The sequence below is a fragment of the Sarcophilus harrisii genome, chromosome 6 (genome assembly GCF_902635505.1).
Source record: "Sarcophilus harrisii chromosome 6, mSarHar1.11, whole genome shotgun sequence".
Classification (NCBI taxonomy): Eukaryota; Metazoa; Chordata; class Mammalia; order Dasyuromorphia; family Dasyuridae; genus Sarcophilus; species Sarcophilus harrisii.
The window spans coordinates 30,170,823-30,193,169 of record NC_045431.1 but is presented as its reverse complement, the minus strand read 5'-3'; the positions used below and the strand labels follow the sequence as shown (position 1 = coordinate 30,193,169).

Here is a 22,347-nt window from a genome sequence, read left to right as displayed (position 1 = left end):
GTAGCATTCCCTCTCTAAAAGTATTGGCTCAGTCTACCCCTGAATAATTAAATACTTCTCCAATTATCTAGGTCTTTATTTCTTTGAACATTTTCATTAATGGAAAAAGAAAAAAAGGAGATAAATGAACTGGGTAGTATAACTAAAAAACTAGAAAACCAACTAACCTTTGTTGTTAATTCAGTCATGTATAACTATAATTAATTATAAAATCTCAATTAAATGACAAAATAGAAATCATAAAAAATTACAGAAGAAATTTAGCAAAATTACAGGGGAAAATTAATTAATAAATAAAAGTAGGAGCTTTTAGAAATAAAATTAACCATAAACTAATTTGATTAAAAAGAAGCAACGAAAATCTATTTAACTGTACAAAATGTGGAAAATAAAAATTCAAAACAAATAAATAATAAATGAGATTATGAGAGGACCAACTATATTCCAACAAAGTCAACAACTTAAATAAAATAAATGAAGATTCATAAAAAGTAAGATATTCAGATCAACAGAACAAGAAATAGAGAATTTAAACAAATTAATGTCATAGGCTGAAACTTAATAAATCATAAATGAATTCACAAAGAAAAAAAATCCCCAGGACCAGATGGGTTCACAAGTCGTATCAAGCATTCAAAAAATTAATTCTAATATTACATACATTTTCTGCAAAAATAGCAAAAGTAGAAATCCTAGCGTATTCCTTCTAATGACACGAATATCATCTTGGTACATAAACTTGGAAGAATCAAAACAGAAAAAAAGACCTTCAGGTCAATATTCCTAATAAACATTGATATAAACATTTTAAATAAGATACTTCACAAAGTAGATTACAATAGATATCACAAAGATTATACAGGATTGTTCCAGGTCGAATTTATACCAGGAATGTAGAGTTAGTTTAATATTGTAAGCAGACTATATTAATAACAAGAATCACAAAAATCACATAATGATACCAATAGATGCAAGAGAAACATTTGACAAAATAAAACAATCATTACCATCAAAAACATGAGAAAATATAGGAAAAACTGCATCTTTCCTTAACATGATAAATAACATATGTCTAAAAACCAAGAGCCACCATTTTATGTACTGGTGATAAACTAGAATCTTTCTCAATACAATCACTTTAATTACCAATAAGACCCTGCAGGAAGGAATAAACTGAGGAACTCTATTTAAATTACTGCAAAAAATGTATAAAATATTTAGGATTATATTTAAATATAGATAGATAGATACATACATGTATGTAAGAATTATAGAAATACAATTCTGTACCATTGTATACAAAGCCATTTTTACAAAAATTGAGATCCGTTGGAACTTCTTGAATACTTTTGTGATTCAGAAGAGAGATAACACTTAGCTTAAAATTAGATTAGTGGCAATTTTAAAAATTAATAATAATTTCCTCACCAACTTTAATAGCACCTATAGTAAATCAACCACTATTTCATACTGAATTCCCATCTAATTTGTGTCAATTTGGTTTTAAATAATTGACATTAGAAAAAAAAGAAAAAAAAAAAGAAATGACTTGCCAATTATAAATAGAAGATAAATCAGGGGAGGGTTCAGGTTTAAAGTCAGCAGATTTGAGTTACCAACTATAAAGCATGTGTGAAGAAAAACCTTAATATAGAATCCCATGAGAAAGATGTGCATGTTTGGTTGGAAAGGTGTTTCAGCATGAGAAAGTTTGACCCAAGTAGCGAAGGAATCCCAGAGTTATCCTGACAAGCAACAAGGTCAGCTGTGATTAAGTTATCAGACCCATTGCCTGGGCATTTCCCCAAAACTTTCATCTGTTTACATAACCTCCCACCTCAAAGGAATGCAATTCCTGTTTCTCTGAAGGTAAGTCATCACTGGCAAAAGCAGTTTTCTCTAGTCCATAACTGGTTTACATAGCTTCAAACCTGCCTTCCTCTAAGCAATTGTAATGCTACTTAATGGTCATAAGTTGTCCTAAGCACCTGAGGGTCACTATCATTTTTAGCAGTTTGGAATAATTTACAGACCTTTTATCAAAATAATATTTTTAAATAATTGAAGGAAATGCTAAACTCCAAGAAAAAGTTAATGAAAATAAAGACCTATTTTTTTCCATCGATGATAAGACACCCCCTCCCCCCAAAAAATCCAGAGACTCTTCTGAGGTCCATGTACCCTAGGTTAAAAACTTGTACTCTGGAAGCTTAATCATTTTATCGGAAGGACCAGGAGTTTATTATTCCTTAGAGAGACCATTCAGATGTACTGCCTGCTCTGAGAGACTATGTTCATTCATTATAGCCAATCAAGAACAGACAAGTTCAGAGAATAAGAAGGCAATCAGAGGGGAAGGAAAGAGACTAAGTTATTTGTGACATAGTATGATGCAGTAACTCCCAAACCTAAGAGCAAACTTCAAGAGATATAAAAAGGTTAGAAGGTTATTTCACAGACACAATTCTTTCACAGAGAAAGCTTATAAAAAAGGAATCGTGTGTCTTAGTTTCCTTGAGAGAAGGGGTCAATTTGCCTTACTTGGGTGCCAATGGTGTATTTTAATTTCATCCTCTTTAAATTAGTCTATAACACCATATGCAAATTAACAAGTATTATTAAACACATACTATGTGCTCTAGGCACTATACTAGGCATAAAAAGGCAGTTCCTGCTCTGAAGGAGAGCACAGTCTAATAATGGTAAAAAGACATATAAACTGCTTTGTATAACATTTTAAAACTGCCTTCAAATGACCAAAAGTATTTCTTTTATAATGAGACTACAGCAGTAGAAATTAGGTCTTGATGAAGGTTAGATGGAGGAAGGAGAAAATCTATAGAAAAGAGAAAAGAGAAAGTCGAATCAACAAAGAAAGGAGAAAAGAAAATTCTATCAATATTGAGAGTAGCTGATGCAGGGGGAAAGCTGAGAAAAAGAGAATGAGACTGAAGGCTGCTATATGCAGAAAATAATCCTTGAATAGGATACCTCATTTTATATTCACTACATATCTACAAGATATATAGGGCAGAGCAAATGTTACTTTTCTCCATTTTATAGGTGAAGAAACAGGTGCAAACAGGTTCGGTGACCCCTCTTAGAGCACAGAACAAGTCAACTGGCAAAGAAAGGATTAGATTTCATATTTCCTACTTCTAAATCCAAAAATTTTTCCAGTAAAATTAAAAGTAAGAACACACCACAGGATATTTCCTAAACTGTGCCACCTATGACCTGATGAAAATTTCCATTTGTGTTCAACATTCCTTACTTTCAAATCGTGGTGTGTTTTTTAATCTCTCCTTCAACATATTTATAGTTCTAGTCTGTGTCAGGAATATTGACTTGTTAAGAAAAGAAAAGAGAAAAAAACAAGAAATGATCATCTTTTGGGGATCCAATAATAATCATCTTTCCCAAACTTCCTACTTGAATGTCACATCATAGCATAGGGGTGAGCTTGAAGAACTGAATACAAATCCACTCTCAAGACTACTACTAGCTGTGTGACCTGAGCAAGTTACTTAACCTCTCTTCTTTGGTTTTCTCAACTAGAAAATGGGGATAATAATAGTACCTACCTCCCAGGTTATTGTGAGGATTAAATGAAATAATATCTGTGAAGCACTTAGCACAATGGGTAGCCCATAATAGATACTTATTTCTTCTTCTGACCTTGAAGATTATGCTAGGGGGGTGCAATCTCCAGAAAGAATGGATGGGAATGGCAAAAGTGTAGATCTGGGTCTGTCAAAGGTTTACATGCCTACTATCTAAAGATTAATCTGGTTAAGATATAACACCTTAGAGCACTATTCCACAGTATTGGAAGATATTCAAAATAAGTGTGCTTCTAGTCATTTGTATTCAGGATCTTCCAATTCAGTAAACCATTAAAAGGTCAAATAGTACAGTAAATAATTTCCATTTTCCTGTAAGTAACATGGGATTGGTATGTGACATATTTTGAGATGGATTTTTTCATGTTTGGAGTCTCGAAATGAAACAACTGCATAACAAGACAGATTAAATGATGAGAGAGGGATGAGAGAAGAGAAACTGTAATCAAAATTTTAATACAGCTATCTGCAATGAAAATTAGAAAATAGAGATCCAGTGGCCTTAATATGGGAGAGAGTAGTGTTGGAGCAATTTTCCTCGACTCTCTTATCTGACAGTCACTACACCAGTTGCTCAGTCATTAAAGAATACTAAAACCATGCAATCAACAGAACCATTTAAAATGGTGTCAGAAAAGCCATTCACTTGACAGCCTCGGAAACAAACAAGAGTGATTTTGTTAAAGACATAGTACCCAAGGCTTTCTTTAGTAACAAGGATCTTTGGTCAGTAAATTAGCATGGACCAGAATCAACTGAGATTTCAGAGTTGCCCAAGCTATGAAACTGCCCAATCCACATATCGTTCCTATTAGAAAAACAAAACAGAGTACATTTCCTAGAGAGGGTAGGTTAGGAATATCTTTGCATTTAACAGAACATGAGCACTGGGACATATGTGATAATACATCTATGATGCGTCATTTTTCATATTGCTGTTAAATTTTTACCTTTAAAAAAAATCTAATGCTTAGATTGCTTTCTTTAGCTTATTTTATTCCTTCCAGAATTATCGTATTTGTGGTTTTTTATTCAGTTATATAAAACAGCTATCTAATAGAACACTCATTTCAAGAGCAGTATAAATGCTCCAGGTCAGTTTAAGGCACTTTTAACAGTTACTTCATTTATTCCATTCTAACCTCCATTGTTCTCCCCCATTCAGAGTTTATTTCCTCTGAAGTATACATGAAATTCATTTTGCTTTAGCCTTTTTTTGGCATTGGCAAAGTGAGGATGTGTGACTAGTCCAAAATAGTATCGTCTCTATTAATTATAATTTTTTTAAAACTCATTATTCAAAATAGGATCATAGGAGCATAGATATATCCAAGTGAAATGGACCTTCAGAGCTATCTAATATAACCCCTTATTTTTACAGATGAGAGAAATGAGACTTCTATCTTCCAAGGTTATTATGAGGAACAAATGAGATAATTGTAAAACATTTAGCACAATGTCTGGTACATAGTAAGCTCTATGCAGATGTTAGTAGTTATTCTTATTTTGTGTCCTGCCTAAGGTCACATAGATAGGTGATAAGTGTATTGACTTTTAGAGAGTAATATTTCTAGATCATGATTTTATTATTCAGAAGGATCCTATTAATCCTTAATTTGCAAACTTTAAAGAATAAATAGCCCAGTAGAGATTAGAAACCAAAACAGTTGGAAACTGTTTGTAGATCATTATATAGTATGATTACCAAAATACCATGACAGTCCAATTACCAAAATAACAGGACATGTTAAGAAGAAAAAAATTTAGGAGATTTTCAGGGTTTTACGGGCAAAATGACAATTCTCTCTTAAAAGAGCAGCATGATTTAGCTAAGTAAGCTGCTCGATGAGCCAAGGAGAAAAAACAAAAACATGATTCTCTTCCTACTTTGGCCCCTGATTTGGCAGGTCTATATTACTTAATATTTCCATGTTAGAGCAGAATAATATTTACCACTTATTTTGTGCATAAGATGTTTGCTTGATTCAACTTAGCTCTCGGGCTGGTCCCCATCATTATGCTGGAGTTATAAAGTCCTACACAAAGATCCCTACTTCCAGGAAAGGCTTTTAAGGTCCAATATTCTCACAGATCCCATCAGCCACTTTTGCTCATTAATTGGTCAATCCACCTGCAGTTCTGTTTTAAACTACATGATCCTAAAGAAAGAGCTAGAGCTGTGTGGTTTAAAATATAACTGACACCAATCCAAACCAGACAGCAAGCACTGATGAAATACTTATGATGTACCTATGCTTAGGCCTCGGGGATTCAGAGAGAAAATGAAATACAGTTCTATCCTCAGGAACCTTACATTCCATCAGTGCCCTGACACTTGTAGCAAGGTGAAGAGAGCAAAATGAAACTGCCATCACCATCCCTTCTACTCATAAACTGGGATTAGTAATTTGTCCCACTTGTCCCTTGCAGGTCTATATCACTTTTATTGATGAGTGAGTAATGGAAAAGGCATGCACATATTTGCATTGGTGAGCCATGGATTGGTAGTATTTTCTAACAGTTGAGCAGCATTTTAAGATTTGCAATATCTTGTGTGTATCTATCTATCTATCTATATATATATATATGTATGTGTGTATACATATATATATATATGATAGACTAAAAGATCTTAGCTCATTTAAAAACTTTAATAATTTAATTTTTAATTAGCTTCAATAAGTTAAAGAAACTACGACTTTGGGAACATTATGTATGTATATATATACATATATGTATTGCATATATGTATGTATATATACATATATGTATTGCATATGTGTATGTTTACATAGATATACATATTATATCGATGTGTTTGTATCAATGAGTGTGTGAGGGTCTGTGTGTGTGTTGATTTGATTCCTACAACAACCCTAAAAGGTAGAGACTACAGGTATTATTATTCCCATTTGACAAATACCAAATAAATAAAAAATTCATAGTTTGGATGAGAGAAAAATGGCATTTATCAGCAAAAATGCCTGTAGATGGGAGTATTCATAGTTTAAAGTTCAAAATCTGCATTAAGCCAGCCATCTCTCACCCAGCCATCACGCTGGAAGTTCAGGAGTCAATCCCAGCTCTGGTCCTAGGTGCTGATCAGGTATCTTGGAGTTTTGATCTGCTCTGGTCCCTTCCTGGCTGATTCATCTCTTCCTTAGGCAACCTGTACCACCACTCCTAGCAATAGTTCAAGTATCAAAGAAATCAATCTTCTGCCAAATAAATAATTTTTATCAAAAACTCAACAAAACACTGATAAAAATAGTAGTGCTATCTTGTCTGTCTAATTTTTCCAAAATACTTTTTGCAATAGTTCACTTTGTATCAAGAAAGAGATACATAAGCTCACACTCACAAGACATTTAACTAGTTATAATGTCTTGGTTTAAAAACAAAGGTTTTGTAGAGGACATAAGTCAGCCTCTGATATAGCTGCCCTGAATCTTCGTTTTTTTCTGGCTTTGAAACATGATGGCATACCACAAACTGACCATGGGGGTCCCACTACCCTCCCTTGGAGTTTAATTCAATTATAATTAGTAGTAAACAAATTATTCCATTGCTCTTTCTACTAATCTAGGGTAGAAAAATCCCATACAACTATTAATTATCCAATTAGAAGTAAGTCAGATAAGAGTTCACACCAGGATTTATAAGAGTTCTTTGATGTTTAAGTATTTACCAATCATTGTGTATATTTCTGAAAAAGAAATTTTGGAAGAAGTGAGCAAGGCTGACTAGACTGCTTCATATCTGCTTTATCATTTTATCCTCATCATGACTCTGAAAGTTTTGTAGAGACAGGTATTATTATTATTAATATCCTTTCTATATTGATGAAGAAAATGAGGCATAGTTAAGATTGAATGATTTCTCTAAGGTCACACAATTAAAGGCAAAGACAGGATTGGAACCCTCAAATTTACTGACTCTTAGATTCTACCTCTTAGCCCTCTTGTGCCTCACTACATTTTCCTAATTCTCCTATTTTTATGTAACCAATGATTATTGCCATAAAATGTATTCTTAATCTGTCATTGTTAAGCATGGGAAAGTTGCTGAATATAACTTAAATCAGTAAGGGGAGAATTCTTTCTTTTTATGCTGGAAGATTTATCATTTCCTAGTGTGGGTAACCTTTCCACCAACAGAGATTGTGACCCCTAAATTTGGAGAAGCATCTAGATTTTTTGAACTTAATTTATTTAAAACAGATGTACTGTGCAATATCATAGCTTATTAAAAAATGACTTGCATAATCATTTAGCAAATGTCACTGAAATTGAAGGATTAAATCAAACAACTGCTAAGGAGTTGCCTAAGAAACCTACATATAAATATTGCTAATTACCTAACTATTTGAAAGTAAAAATTCTCCCAACTTGCCTTTTGACTTCCTCTTGTTCAAATTTCTTAGTAATTTATTAGTGAAATGTGAGAGAATTAATTGTGAATACTAAAACTCCTCAAGACCCAAGAGCAGTAAGTATTGGGGGAAAAGGAAAAATTCTGTCTGTTTTCAATAAGAGAAAGACAAGCTGGAAAATGATTAGTGCTGACATTTTAAAATGGGGTCTCTAGTTAAAAATAATGTTTATTATTTTCTTAAATGTGATGTTCCCTATTCAACACTATGGACAGCTACCAAAAGAATTCTCTACAAATTAATATTAGCGAAGTTCTGAAGACATTTCTTTTTTTTTTTAATTAGGTCATCCTGAAAGGGTTAATATTAAAAGGTTTTTAAAAACATAATTTTTTTAACAATTTGTTTATTTATTAAGTCAAGCTAATTCAGTCACAGTAGAGAAGAACTATTTCCCAAAAATGTGCATGCTTAATTAAATATGTGGCAGCATTTGCTTGAGAAAGACCTTTTTCTGAGCCAGAACTAGCTAACTAACCATCTTCAGAGAAAGGACCTATGAAGTAAAAATGCATCCAAGTGAGTATATTTGTATATGTAGGGAAGCTTCTGAATTGCATGCAGTTTGCCCCCTGGAAAAATTAAGAAGTAAAAATTAATCACATAATATCTTGTTAACAATAAAAATTAGCTAACCAGATTACAACTTTTCAAGTGTCACTTGTGGTTGAATGTTAATTTTGAATAATGATTAAATTATATGAAAAATCTCTCTCTCCCCCCCGCCCTGTCTCTCTCTCTCTCTCTCTCTCTCTCTCTCTCTCTCTCTCTCTCTCTCTCCATCATTTAAATTGTGTTTATGAGGTAAAATTTTTATTATCATTATGTTGACCTGATTTAGCCTGTAATCTTCTTTAATCTGAAAACCCTTCAGAGTACACAATGCTGAAGGTAGGAAAAACCTTTAAAGGTCTCTGAGGTTGCCGCACCTGCTCTGGATTTATTAAATTAAATGATTGCCCAAATCAGAAGAAGAGAAACTGCATTTCTGCTGCAGTAAAGCTCATTGGAGAATTGATAATGTAAATCTTGGAGGACCATATTTAGTTAAAAGATGCTGCTGCTGCTGTTTTTGTTGTTGTTGTTGTTGTTACACTAAGAATATTCAGTAATTGCAATCTGTTTTCTACAGTGCCCTGCCAGACGGTCTTAGATTATTTGAAAACTGTCCTTCAGCACCATAACCAGCTTATGATACCACAGCCAGCAGATCAGCCCACAGAGGTAGTGTATGTTATAAAGACAAAAAAAGCATATTTTATGTTACTAACTTCAATGAGATGAAATTTATAATCTAGCAATCTACCAAGAAAGAACCAAAGAATTTATTGATGACAAGATGTATTTCTAAAAGTGAGGGACTGATCTGTGTGTATACCTTCTTGGGTTTACATGTGCCTTGATGTGTTAATGGTACAGTGGGCAAGAGTACTGGATTTGGAAATTAGGAAGACGAGTTCAAATCTCACCTCAGACACTTACTAGCTATGCCTCTGAGCAACTGACTTATCCTCTCCTAAACTTAGTTTCCTCATCTGTAAAATAAAAATAATAATAGCACCTGCCTTTCAGGGTTATTGTGAGGATCACATGAAGTAACATGTGTATAGCACTTTTATAGTGCTATATGAATTCTGGCTATTATGATAGTGGGGGGTGAAATAGTTTGACTACTGATTAAATATAAAGTTTCTTTGTTAATCAAGAAAAAACTATGTAGTCCATTCAAATGGTCACCATTTTTAGCAGATCTTCACAATCCACTTATCACTTACCCCAACCTCCACCATGTTTCTATTCATATTAGAGAAATACAAGTATAACATCTACTACCAGTGAAATTCCTATCAATCAATCAATCAATATTAAACACCCACCATATACCAGGCACTATCTTCACAACTGCAGTAGATATTTCCCAAAGAAATTAATTGGTACAAGTGGACGTTTCACTGAAATCTTTGCTGTGAAATAGTTGTTACTTACTAGGAAGAGTTTTCATATAGAAAATTCTCCCAGTTTGTTGTTGAACAATGGATGATCACGTTTCTAACCTTGCCATATTTGCAGAGATAAACTATTGAGATGAAGAGTAAATAAGACAAAACAGTTTGGAGATTTTGCTTTATAGATAAAATCTTAAGTAAATGCCAGCACTTTAAAGTCTACCTAGTGTTTTATAGACATTTCCCTAGTTGAGCTTCACCATAAATCTGTGTGGTAAGTAATAGGAGTGTTCTTATTCTCATTTAACAATTGAGCAAACATGCTGAGGTTATATTACTTATCCAAGAAGCTAATAAGTGTTGAAACCAGAATTCAGAAGTGTTGAAACCAGAAAACAGGCCCAGGTCTTCTGACTTCAAGTCTAGTTTTTTTCCATTACACCATACTGCCTTTCAATAACTATCAAGGAAAGAGGGAGGAAGGAAGGAAGGAAGGAAGGAAGGAAGGAAGGAAGGAAGGAAGAAAGGAAGGAAGGAAGGAAGGAAGGAAGGAAGGAAGGAAGGAAGGAAGGAAGGAAGGAAGGAAGGAAGGAAGGAAGGAAGGGAGGGAGGGAGGGAGGGAAAAAAGAGCAGGAAAGAGGAGAGGGAAAAGGAAGGATTAAGTTCCTATACAGTCAGGCACTGTGCTAAGTAATTTATAAATATTATCTCACTGGATCCTCACAACAATCTTGACAGATATGTTCTATCATTGTCTTTATTTTATAATTGAGGAAACTGAGTCATGCTGCTACTAGATGTCTGAGGGAGCATTTGACCTCCATCCAATCTTCCTAGCTCTATGCCCCAGACTCAATACACTGTGTCAACTAAGTACTTTTCCTATTCCAGTTGAATGGGAAAATTACTGAATTTATTTCCAATACACTACTTTTTAATCTAGTCACATAAAATCTCCTCAGTAATGTTGTTCCATTGTCTTTTATCCCAATTAATTATTTTTAAATGCTGCTGTTTCTTCTATAATGTAACTGCTCTATAATCCTATTTTTATTTTTAAAATTTCTTTTTTCCAAGACAGTATTTCTTTTATAAATATCGATGGTAAATCTAAACATTAACAGAGACTGAGTTGCTTTTTTATAAATGAATATCAAAAATGTTTGAGAAGGATCCCGGAGTGGTCCTATTGACTGGTCCTTTATACCTCAAAGATCATAATTTACTGATTCTAATAATATAATTTGAATGTGTAAAGGGACAGTGAATTGGGAGTTTACTTAAGAACCAAAAATGCCTTTATTCAAGTCCCACTTCTGACACATACTGACTCTGTGACTCAAGGCAAATCATTTAAACTTTCTATTTTCTAGGCAATGCTCCAAGACTATGTTAATGGCAAAAGGGTCAGTTTCTATTGGCAAAGAATTTCTTCATCCAAGGAGTTCCCCAACACGATGAAATTACAAGTCTTATTCCTATCTTTAATATGAATATGATATGCTTTATGCTATGCATTCATTACAAGAACCATCATAAAAAAAGAGGGATTTTTTATTATGTGGAGGAATTCCCTGCACTAAATAAGGCATAATAAGACTACAGTTTTATTGTGATGCTTCATCTCAAAATAGAGATGACCCTAGCTTCCTGAATATGGTGTCATCAAAAAGGCTCTAACAGAGTCTTCCTGATAGAAAGGATTCAAGTGCAGACTTAGTAGAGGATTATATATTGTGGTCTGAACACAATAAGAGAAGATAATTTATGTATCAGGTAGGAGATTGGAGTAGATGGCCTTTGAGACCCCTTCTAATCTATGATTCTAGAAATCAAGTGATTTGCCCAGGGTCACACCAATAATAAGTGATGGAACCAAAGTCACCCATATCCTCATCCACTTCTTCTTTCCCCATTTCTTTATTTTATAAATCCTTCCTTGAGGAAGGGATGCAATAAGAAGCAAAAGTTTCTTCCTTTATGTGCCAATATATACTCTTCTGAATCTTCTTCCCCTTCTACTATCAACTGGGTGATATTTTTAATTTTAGGAATTTCCCTTATCTCTTCCATTACCCCTGTGCTCCCCCTCCCCTAAGCCCACTTAGGATCTGGGAACATACCGTCAATGGAGAACATCAATAGAAAACATTTTAGGTTTAGTTCTTCTCTTTCCACCCTCCAGATCTACATTCATACCCCTCTCCCTACTTCAACAACAAATACTAGATTCTCCTCAGCATAATCACACAAGTTTCCCAGCTACAGAGAGAATGATTTTGTATCCTTTGCAAAATAGAGACTGCAAATCCTCAACTATTTTGAAATTAAAATTAAATAGCTGGTCAAAACCAGGAAACCCATCTGGAGGTGAATAACATTTTGTGAACAACCCAGCTATTTGTCAGAAAGATGAGAAAGGGTGAAATTGGAAACCAGACTGACCTTTTGTCCCTCTGCTTCTCAGGGGCTTTCACAAGTTCTTCAGCTAAAAAAATACAGTTAAATATTCTGGGTTTTTTGGTAGATAAAGGTGGGATATTAGAGAATAAAATTCAAGTAGTAGAATTATACAGATGTGGAGTCAAAAGGTTTTATTATGTGTTTTCTTTTTTATCATTTTTTGCCAGCTCAGGATATTTAATAAACCATCAATGACATTGGGGTCACTCCAGAGAATTTAGTGAAATGTATAACTGTGTGTGTTTTTGGAGCCTGAAATGAATAGGAATATATCATCTGATTGAAATCCAGATTTTTAGGAGAGTTTTAACAGCACCCCCAAAACCTCTGAGATAAAGAAAAAGATCATTAACTATCTATCTCTTGAAAACATGGACCATTTTTTTTTTGATGGCTTTATGCATTCAGTTTTCAGAGCTACTGGTTTGATTAGCTTATCTGAAACTTTTGTGTCAAAGCTACCTCTAAAAAACAAAACCAACTAGAGCCCTGATTATTCAAGATGATTATGTATTTAGTTACAAGAAAGGATTTTAAGAGAGACCTATGAAAGTTGTTATCTATTTAATTGTCAGGATGTTACTAATATAACCTCACTCTGTGTTCCTTTCTATTTTTAAAAAATGATGTTTGTTAATTCATGAAAAAAAGTAATGCTTGAAACTCATTCCAGTCACTTGGATAGAAAAGGTTTAAAAACTTCCCAACACTTAAGCATACGGAATTTAACATGAGTTTTCCAAATCTTTAATTAAATGGAGACACTTATCATCAGTAAGGCGGAAAAGTGCTGCATTGGTAGTCAGAGGACTAAGCTTCAGGTTCTAGCTTCGCATCTTACAACCTGTGTGACTTTGGGCAAATCATTCAACTTTTTCTGGGTCTCAGTCTCCTCATCTGTATGATGAAGGGAAGAAACTAGATCACCTCTAAAGTCCCTTCTAGCTCCTAAGTCTTGAAGCTATAAAACACTTTTCTGAGAAGATATGACATTGTGGAAGCTAAGCCTTTTAAGGGGGGAGGTCTTCCCCTTGTCCAAGGCAAAAATCAATTTAATGTCGATTTTTGATTACTTAATACTATGCTAGGCATTTTGTGAAATACATTGAAATATATGTATATGTATATACATGTATATTTATGCATATATGTATGTATACATATGTATGTAAGTATAATTTCTATCTTCAAGGAGCTTATACTCCTTATCTGAGGAGAGAGGAGTAGCACACTCAAAATCTTTAGAGAAGAAATATGATCAAAAGATTGAGCTGGTATAAGGTTCTAAAGCTTGCTCAAAAGGGCAAGGATGGGAAAAATCCTGATAATTTACCTAATTGTTCAATAAAATAAGGAGTTTCAGTTAAATGTAGTATCTAGCGGAAAGTTAATCATATTTTTTTTAATTTTAAGCTTCATTTTTAGAATGTTTCTTAAACCTAGATTCTATTTTCCTGCTTTAATGATTGAAGTGCTTAACATCATTTCATGACTTGATCCCTCAAAAAATTCTGGCAAAATTTTGGTGATTATTCTAAAGATAACTAAAGCATACAATGCCATAGCTGGAGGAATGTCTAAGCACAGAACCATTGGGGCAAAATAAAAAGCATACTCAACTTTCAGTCAAAAGACCCAAGTTCGAATTCTGAACAATAGTAAGTGACCTTGAGCAAATCATTTTCCTCATCTATAAATGAGGAATTGGACTAGATAATCATGGAAATCTTTTCAAGTTTTCAATCCTATAACGATTCAAATGTTTATATCATTTAAGGGCATACAGGGTTCTTTCCTCACAACATGGTACGGTAGGTCTCATAGGAATCATTATCCCTTTTTTTCACACGTACCAATCAATGAATCAACAAGCATTTATTAAGCACCTACTTTGTACCTGTGCTGAGCATCGGGGACATAAAAAAAAAAAAATGAAGCAATTCCTTTCCTAACAAATCTTAAATTTTATCAGGAGAGCTATTTTATACATACATACATATATTCAATTCATTTTTTTTTAGTTATGTCCAACTCTTCTTTACTCCATTTGGGGTTTTCTTGGCAAAGATATTGGGGGTTGGCCATTTCCTTCTCCAGATCATTTTACAGATGAGGAAACTGAGGCAAACAGGGGTAGGTGATTTGCCCAGGGTCACACTAGTAAGTGATTGTGTGAGGATGGATTTGAATTCAGGTCTGTCTAATTTCAGAGTTGGTATTCTATCTATTGTGCCCCCTAAACCTTCATACTTACACACACATACATATATATGTATATACATAGATAGATCCATATTTATACGCTATGCATATATATACACATATATGTGTGTACTTAATACACTGTTTAATACAGGGTATGTATAGACCAAATAAATTCAAGACAATTTATGATCCAACACTTAGGGAAGGTTCTCTGAATTCCAAAGAAGCTAAATGACTCGTTCCCTATGGTGTGAAGCCAGATGTCCTGACTCCAAGTCTAGAACTATGCTGTCAATGGCACCATTTTTCTCATGCCTTTTAGTACTAAAAATAGAACAAGGAAAATGATTAAATGAAGCTCCTGATTAATTGAAATTTGCTCTATTTCTTGACTTTTTGCTGTCTTGACAGACTCATAGGAATAGTGATGGAACCTTTTGATCAGGTTTGGTTGTCCCCAAACACACTGCCACTGGTTAGTTTCATTTCTGTTTGTGCTAAATATGCTCATTATTTTTTAAATCACAGTGTAGACTTAATGATTTAAGAAACTGAGGAGTTTGACTCTATTGGAAATAAAATTAACAAGTACACAACACTTTTTGGATTAGCAAAATTCTTCACATAAATGATCAAATTTGAGTTTTGTTACTCTCTGTGTGTATATGTGTGGATAAAATACTGGGATGAGTTCAAACTCAATCTCAGATTTATTAGCTGTGTGACGCTGGACAAATCACTTAATCTCTATTTGCCTTAATTCTCTAGAAAGGGAAATAGCAAACTACTTCAGGATTTTTGTCAAGAAAATCCTATGGACAGTATGGTCCATGAGGTCATGAAGAGTTGGATGTTACTGAATGACTAAAAAATAACAAAAGTTATATAGCATATATGTCTATATATAGAGAGACATATGCATTTATATGAATAATCAAATTTAGCAAGATAAGCATAATAGCCTATAGCTGAACAAAGGTTTTTCCAAATCAGGCCCCTCAAGGCTTAAACACTACCACGTTTATAACCAGTAGTAAATTTTCAGCATTGTAAAACTGAATGAGTTGTTAGGGTTTTCCCTTCTTTATTTTGTATACCTTAATTACTGGAGAAGGAGTACATTAAAACTGAGATCTTGGGTTAATTAATTGGTCCTGGACTATAGAATTTTATAGACCACAAGAACTGAAGTAATGGTAGTGTAGGTACAATTGACTAAACATGGCTTATAAACGTTACTGAAATTCCCGTAATTAGCCCCACTGCAGCTATTGAGCCCTGGGATTTTATAGCAGACATAAATTATGAAGGTTAAAAGGAAGAAAAATTTTGAGTTGACATAGTGGCATTTGCACAGAGCTATAATTTGAGTTAATGTGTTTTCCTGTGACTATTAATGAACCTTTTCTAGTTTTAAATTTTACTTTCCTATTTACTTTCTCTACATTGTTTTCAAGGTAATAGACTGGCTAGCAGGTGTGAGGTGTTAAACGCAAGTAATAAATATCTTATGAAAATATGTCATAAAAGTCACGTCTGAAGTACTTACCCACAAGTGAAGGGGGTGATGAGACATGTTTGATCCCACTCTTCAAAGTCATTTTTCTACCTTTGAGTAGACTGAAAAGGAAAGTTATGGGTATATTTAAATGGTGTTCCCTGTCATTGAATCTTGACACATTTTAACCTACCTGTTAAAGTGCAAGTTATAAATAGCTGCTCTCTCAAAGGTGTTCATTATACCTCATTGGGCTCTTGTTATAGAAAATGCAAATGTAATTTAAAAAGTGCCCGTTCTGAGTATGAGCGATTACTTGCTCCCTTCAATACGCGTTTCATTGTCAGCAGATCTGCTTGGTTACGAGCCTGTTTTCCTTTCAAGCAGAGGTGGTTTGAGCTTCTCTCTGTCTGCCGAAGTGTATAATGGAAAATGTTTCACTTTCCCAGGGAAGCAAGCAGCTGTTGAACAACTATCCTGTCTACATCACTAGTAAACAATGGGATGAGGCTGTAAATTCTTCCAAGAAAGATGGGAGGCGGCTCCTTCGATACCTCATCAGATTTGTTTTTACAACCGATGAGCTTAAGTACTCATGCGGCCTTGGAAAAAGGAAAAGGTCAGTGCAGTCAGGAGAGACAGGTCCTGAAAGACGTCCTCTGGATCCAGTTAAAGTAACATGTCTCAGAGGTACTGCATCCTTTCGCTCAGTGTCCACCATACGTGATCCCATTTCACCGCATTGGCTGGGGCTCAATAGAAGTGTTCGGCTTTCCTGTATTTTTGATTTTCCTGAGATCTCACAAGCTTTGTGTGGCCCATCGATTCCTTATCCAGAACTTCCTGGAGAACATTTTATTTGCTTTGGCAGCAGTGCTCCGATTTAATGGTGTATTGACATTACGGAGCACTGTGATGTACATGCTAAATCCAGATTCAATTTCAACCAGAGGTCTTCTTTGACCAAAGTGGGACAGATGGGAGAGCATAGAATATTAGGGGAAATGTATGGAGGAGGACTAGAGGGGGAAATACATGGAAGAATAAGGGAAGAAATCAATTTTCTCATCATTGTTTATATAATTTTGGCTAGATGATTTCCAATTCTCCTTTCCAAATCTCTGCTCTTCCCTGTATCCCATTTTCCAGCCCTTCAAAACTATTTAACCCACATTTACATAATCTGTTTATAATGTTAGCTGAATATCAATAGACATTTATTCTGGCCCAAAATGCATTAAACTCAATTAGATTTTTCCCATGCTATTAAAAAAAAACACCTTAATAGAAAATCTGTTGGTCTGGTATTTTAATCAGTATTAGTAGTCAATGTGGAGCACTTTAAAGTTGAGTAGATCTGTTGTGCCAATAAGATTAGTGTGAAGGGAGGGAGAATTGACAGGAAAAAATATTGATTCAGCATGTGGATGGTCTGAGAAAAGCTCACTAACTGTATGTCTTTAGGAAAGTCACTTGAATACTCTGAGTTTCCTGTAACCTATATTATGGTATACAGATGCTACAAAACAGCCAAGCAGAAAGAAAAAATGAATAATGAGTTCGAGAAGCAGATCCAAAGCTGTCAGATATGTAATATTATGGCGAAGAGACTTCAACTAGCCAGACATCTAGACATCTGAGAGGCTCCTCCCCATATGTATATGTTTCTGTCCTCTCTGTGTCTCTTAATTCTCCCTCTTTTTCCTTTTTTCTTTGTCTCTTGTCACTTTTCTATCTCTGTCCCTGCTTCTCTGTTTCTGTCTGTTTCTGTGTCTGTGTCTGTCTTCTGCTATGTGTCTCTGTGTTTCTGTCTCTCTCTTTCTCTCTGTCTTGTCTCTGTCGCTTTCTCTCTCTCCTCCACCTCTGCCAGTAACAGTACATATGATAAATTATAGCCTTGCCTTGATCATAATTTAATACTTTAAAACATAGAGGAAGTACCAGGGAAATTTACTATTCTGGACCTAATTCTGATCAATAATTAAAAACTGGTTGCTAAAGTAGAAATTCTAGGAATCTCAAGAAAATCTGACCGTGCAATTTTAGTGTTTGTGATAGAAAAGGAGGGGAAAGCCTTTTGTTATCTGACTTATAGGCTAGATTGGGGATAAGCAGATTTCAGAAAGGCCAGAAAAAAGTAAGAGTCCCATGGTTTAAAATTCTTCACAGAAAACTTACTTTCAAATGTGATGGAATACTCTTAGAAACAAAATTCTGAGAGTGTTCACATCAATTATTCCAGCATATGTGATAAATAAGAGCTATCTAAAAGAAACAATTGTGACTACATAAGGAGCTCATTTACCAACTTTTTTAGGAAAAATCAGATTTTAAAAATACATATATGGAAGATGTATTCTATTACAGAATTACATTCTCTTATAGACAATAAATAGACACACAAAAGGCTTTTTGGTGAATACAAAGGAAAAGGGTCTTAGCTATGTTGAGAGTAAGAAGTTAGAAGGATACAGGGAGATATGCTAATGGGAGATGAGATGATAGATAAAAGAGAACAAGCAGACATTCTCAATTCTTGTTTTTCTTATATTTTCTCCTGCTAATGAGAATGTTCTTGAGATTGGAAACAAAAATGGTTAACAGGAAATTGAAACTTAAAGTAAACAAAGCCATGGCAAGAAAACATCCAGTTACATTTCAAGGCACCAGAGCCAAAGGAACTACAAATCAGGAAAGTGCTAGAGGGAGTGTGGGATGCTGGAAAGGATGCAGGATGTGGAGCCCTTGAAAGACCCAGATTTAAATCCTGCTCCTGATACCTACTAGCTGTGTAACTTTGGACAAGTTGCTTAAGGAAATACTATGTCTTTAGGACCTACCCCTAACACACACACACACACACACACACACACACACACACACACACGAGTTATTGCAAGGACCACAAGAAGAATGTCTGTGAGGTACTTTGTTACCTTTAAAGTAACATATGTATCAACTATTTTTGCGTGTGATAGTGAGCTTTGGAAAATTACAGAGAATCAGCGATGTGCCACAAGACATGAGGCAGGCAAATGTCCCCATTTAAAAGAGAAAGAGGGGGGCAGAGTCTTTAAACTATAGGACAATATGCTTAAATTTGTTCCCTGGCAAAATTCTAGAATACATTATTAAAGAAATGGTTCATAGGTACTCCAAAAGGAAAGTCAGAAAATTCTGTCAAGAAACAAGTAACTCACTTGCTTATTTTTTAAAATCAAGGTTAATAGTCTATTACATCAAAAGAATGTCACAAAGTTTTCTTAGCTTCCAACAAGCTATTAGACAAATTCACTCATGCGAGCTTTATGGATAAAATGAAGAAGATGATACTAATTAGCAGGATTTAGAACTGACCGAAGCACTGGACCCAAAGAACAGTAAGCTTTTTAATAGCATGAATTGGGTTTGGCTTTTTTTTGGGGGGAAGGGGTGGGACTTGGGTAGTGCCTTTCCTTGTATCCATAACCTTTAGTGTAGTGTCTAGCACATAGTAGGTGTTTAATAAAAGGTCGACCTGGAGAAATGTCCTTAGTGAAGTGCCTCAGAGATCTCTCCACTCAACACTTTTATCAATGACTTAGTTGAAGGCTTATTTATCATATCGATGGATAATATAAAACCGAGACTGACTAGCAGAGCAAAAAGATTTCAATAAGGGGCCCAATCTAACAAGAGGGAATTTAATAGGGTAAGTGTCAAGGCCTAACCTTGGGTTCAAAACACTAATTGGACAAATACAGAATGGGGGAGATATGACTCGACAATAGTATAAAAAAGATCTCAGAGACTTATTTAGCACATTGGCATCTCAATATGCTTCAAGAGGATGACATAACAATCCAAAAATCGAATGGCATCATGGACTGCCAAATTTTCTTGGACAAAGGAGATGATGTTCCTATTAAGCTGTGACCTATTCAGACATTATCTGGAGCATAATGTTCTGGGTGTGACCTTTTAGAAAGCATGTTGACAATCTAGCATTTATCTGAAAGATGTGGAGTAGACTGGAAACTAGACAGGGATCACAGGAAGAATTAAGAATGTTTGCTCTGGAGAGCAGAAGTCTGGGTGGGAGGCAGTTTTGAGATGTTTGCAAAGATATTAAGTGGAAGAGAATGTTTGTCTTGTTTTACTGGGCCCCAGAAGGCAAAAAAGAGTGTTGAGTGGATGAAAGTCACAGAAGTCGATTCAGTTCGATAGAAGGAAAAACGGTCATTAGGGCTGTCCAAAAGTAGCACAAGCTTCCTCAGGAAGTATACAGGGAAGGAACATTGACTCTGGAGTCAGAGGGTGTGGATTCACATCCCAGTTCTGATACTTAGTACTTAGTTGGGCAAAGCTCTTAACCTTCTGGGCCTTCAATTTCCTCATCTGTAAAAAGCTGGACTAAGTAAGTGGCCTCTGAGATCCCTTCTAGCTCTGCCTCTGTGATCCAAGATCCTAAAATCTCATACTGGAGTTCCAACAAAGACTGGATGACCTTTTGTCAGCTATACTCTAGAAGAGGTTCTGACTTTGGTATAGAGATCTCCTAGGTGACCTCTGAGACTATAGTTCCATTAAAAAGCAGCAGAAATTATAAAGTCTAGTCCTAAAGTTACTCTATTTTGATTGACTATGGGAAAAAGCCAAAATCAGCAATAAAAACTTACTAATAACGGTCCTGCTCAGCAGAGACTACCATGTGGAGGTGGTGATGTTTTAATATTTATCAAGATATTAACCTCATTAGTCACTCCCTGAAGCCCAAAAAAGCCCTCACCATTTGTCCAGTTACCAGTGTTGTCTGGATGAAATAGCAGTAGTAAGGGACTGAAATCCTCTTCTTTAGGGGCAGAATGAAAATACTTATTACCAAGGGTGACCTGGTAGTTTTTAGGCTGACTGCAGAAACAGAATTTTTTTTACAGCCTCTAAAACTAAATACTTCATACTTGCCCCAATTCTTCAACTCCCAAGATATTGGAGCCATTTATATAGAGTGTCCAACTAAGAATTTTGGTACATGTTGCATAAAGTACTTGTTCTAATAGTAGAGGGTGTAGAACTTAAGAAACTCATTATTTGGTTTGTAAAGAAGGAAAAATCTATTGGCTAAATCCCATCATGTAAACAGCAAATATTAAAATGCTTTCATTTGAATACACAAAGGAAAGTTGGCCTCTAATTTCTCCCACTAAAAGAAAGTTTATGTGGTATTGATAGGAAACACCATATCTCCCCAGTACTTAATTGAGATCTTTGCCATGACTGATCATAGCACTAATAAGGCTAATTAGCTCTCTAACCAAAATCCACTTTCATCAATGGTCTCAAGTTGATTTCTTTTCCTTCTCCTTCATTTTAAGCTGGAGTATAAAAATACACATGTGGTGTATACTAGTCCTGGAGTAAGAAGTAATGGGAAAGGAAATAATGTTTCCTTGTGTCCAGGCAGTTGATTAGGTCTTTAGGTGTTTGCCACGAATGATAAAATGGAAGGGCTTTTCTGTGTCACCCAATCTATGATGATATACATGAGATTCATCTATTTTATAAGAATTTAGAAGAAATGATAACTCGTTTCTTTGAAACTGGTGAGTCAATGTGGGTGAAATTCATGCCTCTGTAGTTCAGAAGGTTAATATGTCAGAGGAAAGGTTCAGTCCTTGGTCTTTGAATTGATATAACTATCATGGGGCTGATGTGTCAAGTCTTGAATGATTGTCTCCTGAGGTCTTTGAACCCTTGAGAAAAAAGGGAGAGAGCTTTTATTTCCTGAGTGGGACTAAGAGTTCCTAATATGGAAGCGATTTCTAAGAAAAGAATTCTAGTTTTAGCTCTTAATAGAGCACTTGCTCAGGATGCTAGGAAAGGACTTTTTGCTTTCTTACAATGAATACTATTAGCCCCAAGTTCAATGCAACCAACTTATTCTATCAGAGCTCTGAAAATCATAATGGCTGTTTCTACAGTTGTAAAGCATTGTGAATGTGGGAAAGGAAAGCTCTTGCTCCAATCCTCTAACACATTCCTTACTGAATTTTTTTTTAAGTTTCTATGCTCATTTAAGATTGGGAAAAGTTGGACAGAGAATGTAACATCTCTGATAAGTCTGAGAGAAGGGAAAAAAAAGAAAGAGGTGAAGAAGTTAGGGAATCTTTGGTAGAAAAAAGAAAGAGAGAAAAAGTTTCT

The 22,347-nt window shown here is 34.9% G+C and overlaps 1 protein-coding gene across 2 annotated transcripts in view; it reads left to right on the top strand.

Annotated features, from left to right (window-relative positions):
* Window positions 1-22,347, top strand: part of BEND4 (BEN domain containing 4) — a 50,155-nt gene that overhangs the window by 15,465 nt on the left and 12,343 nt on the right. The window contains exons 3-4 of one of the 2 annotated variants that reach the window (XM_031941519.1): window positions 9,188-9,279; window positions 16,617-16,857. In XM_031941519.1, the coding sequence (XP_031797379.1) occupies window positions 9,188-9,279; window positions 16,617-16,857 (333 nt within the window). The remainder of the gene's footprint in view (window positions 1-9,187; window positions 9,280-16,616; window positions 16,858-22,347) is intronic. The other variant, XM_031941520.1, reaches the window with a different exon arrangement.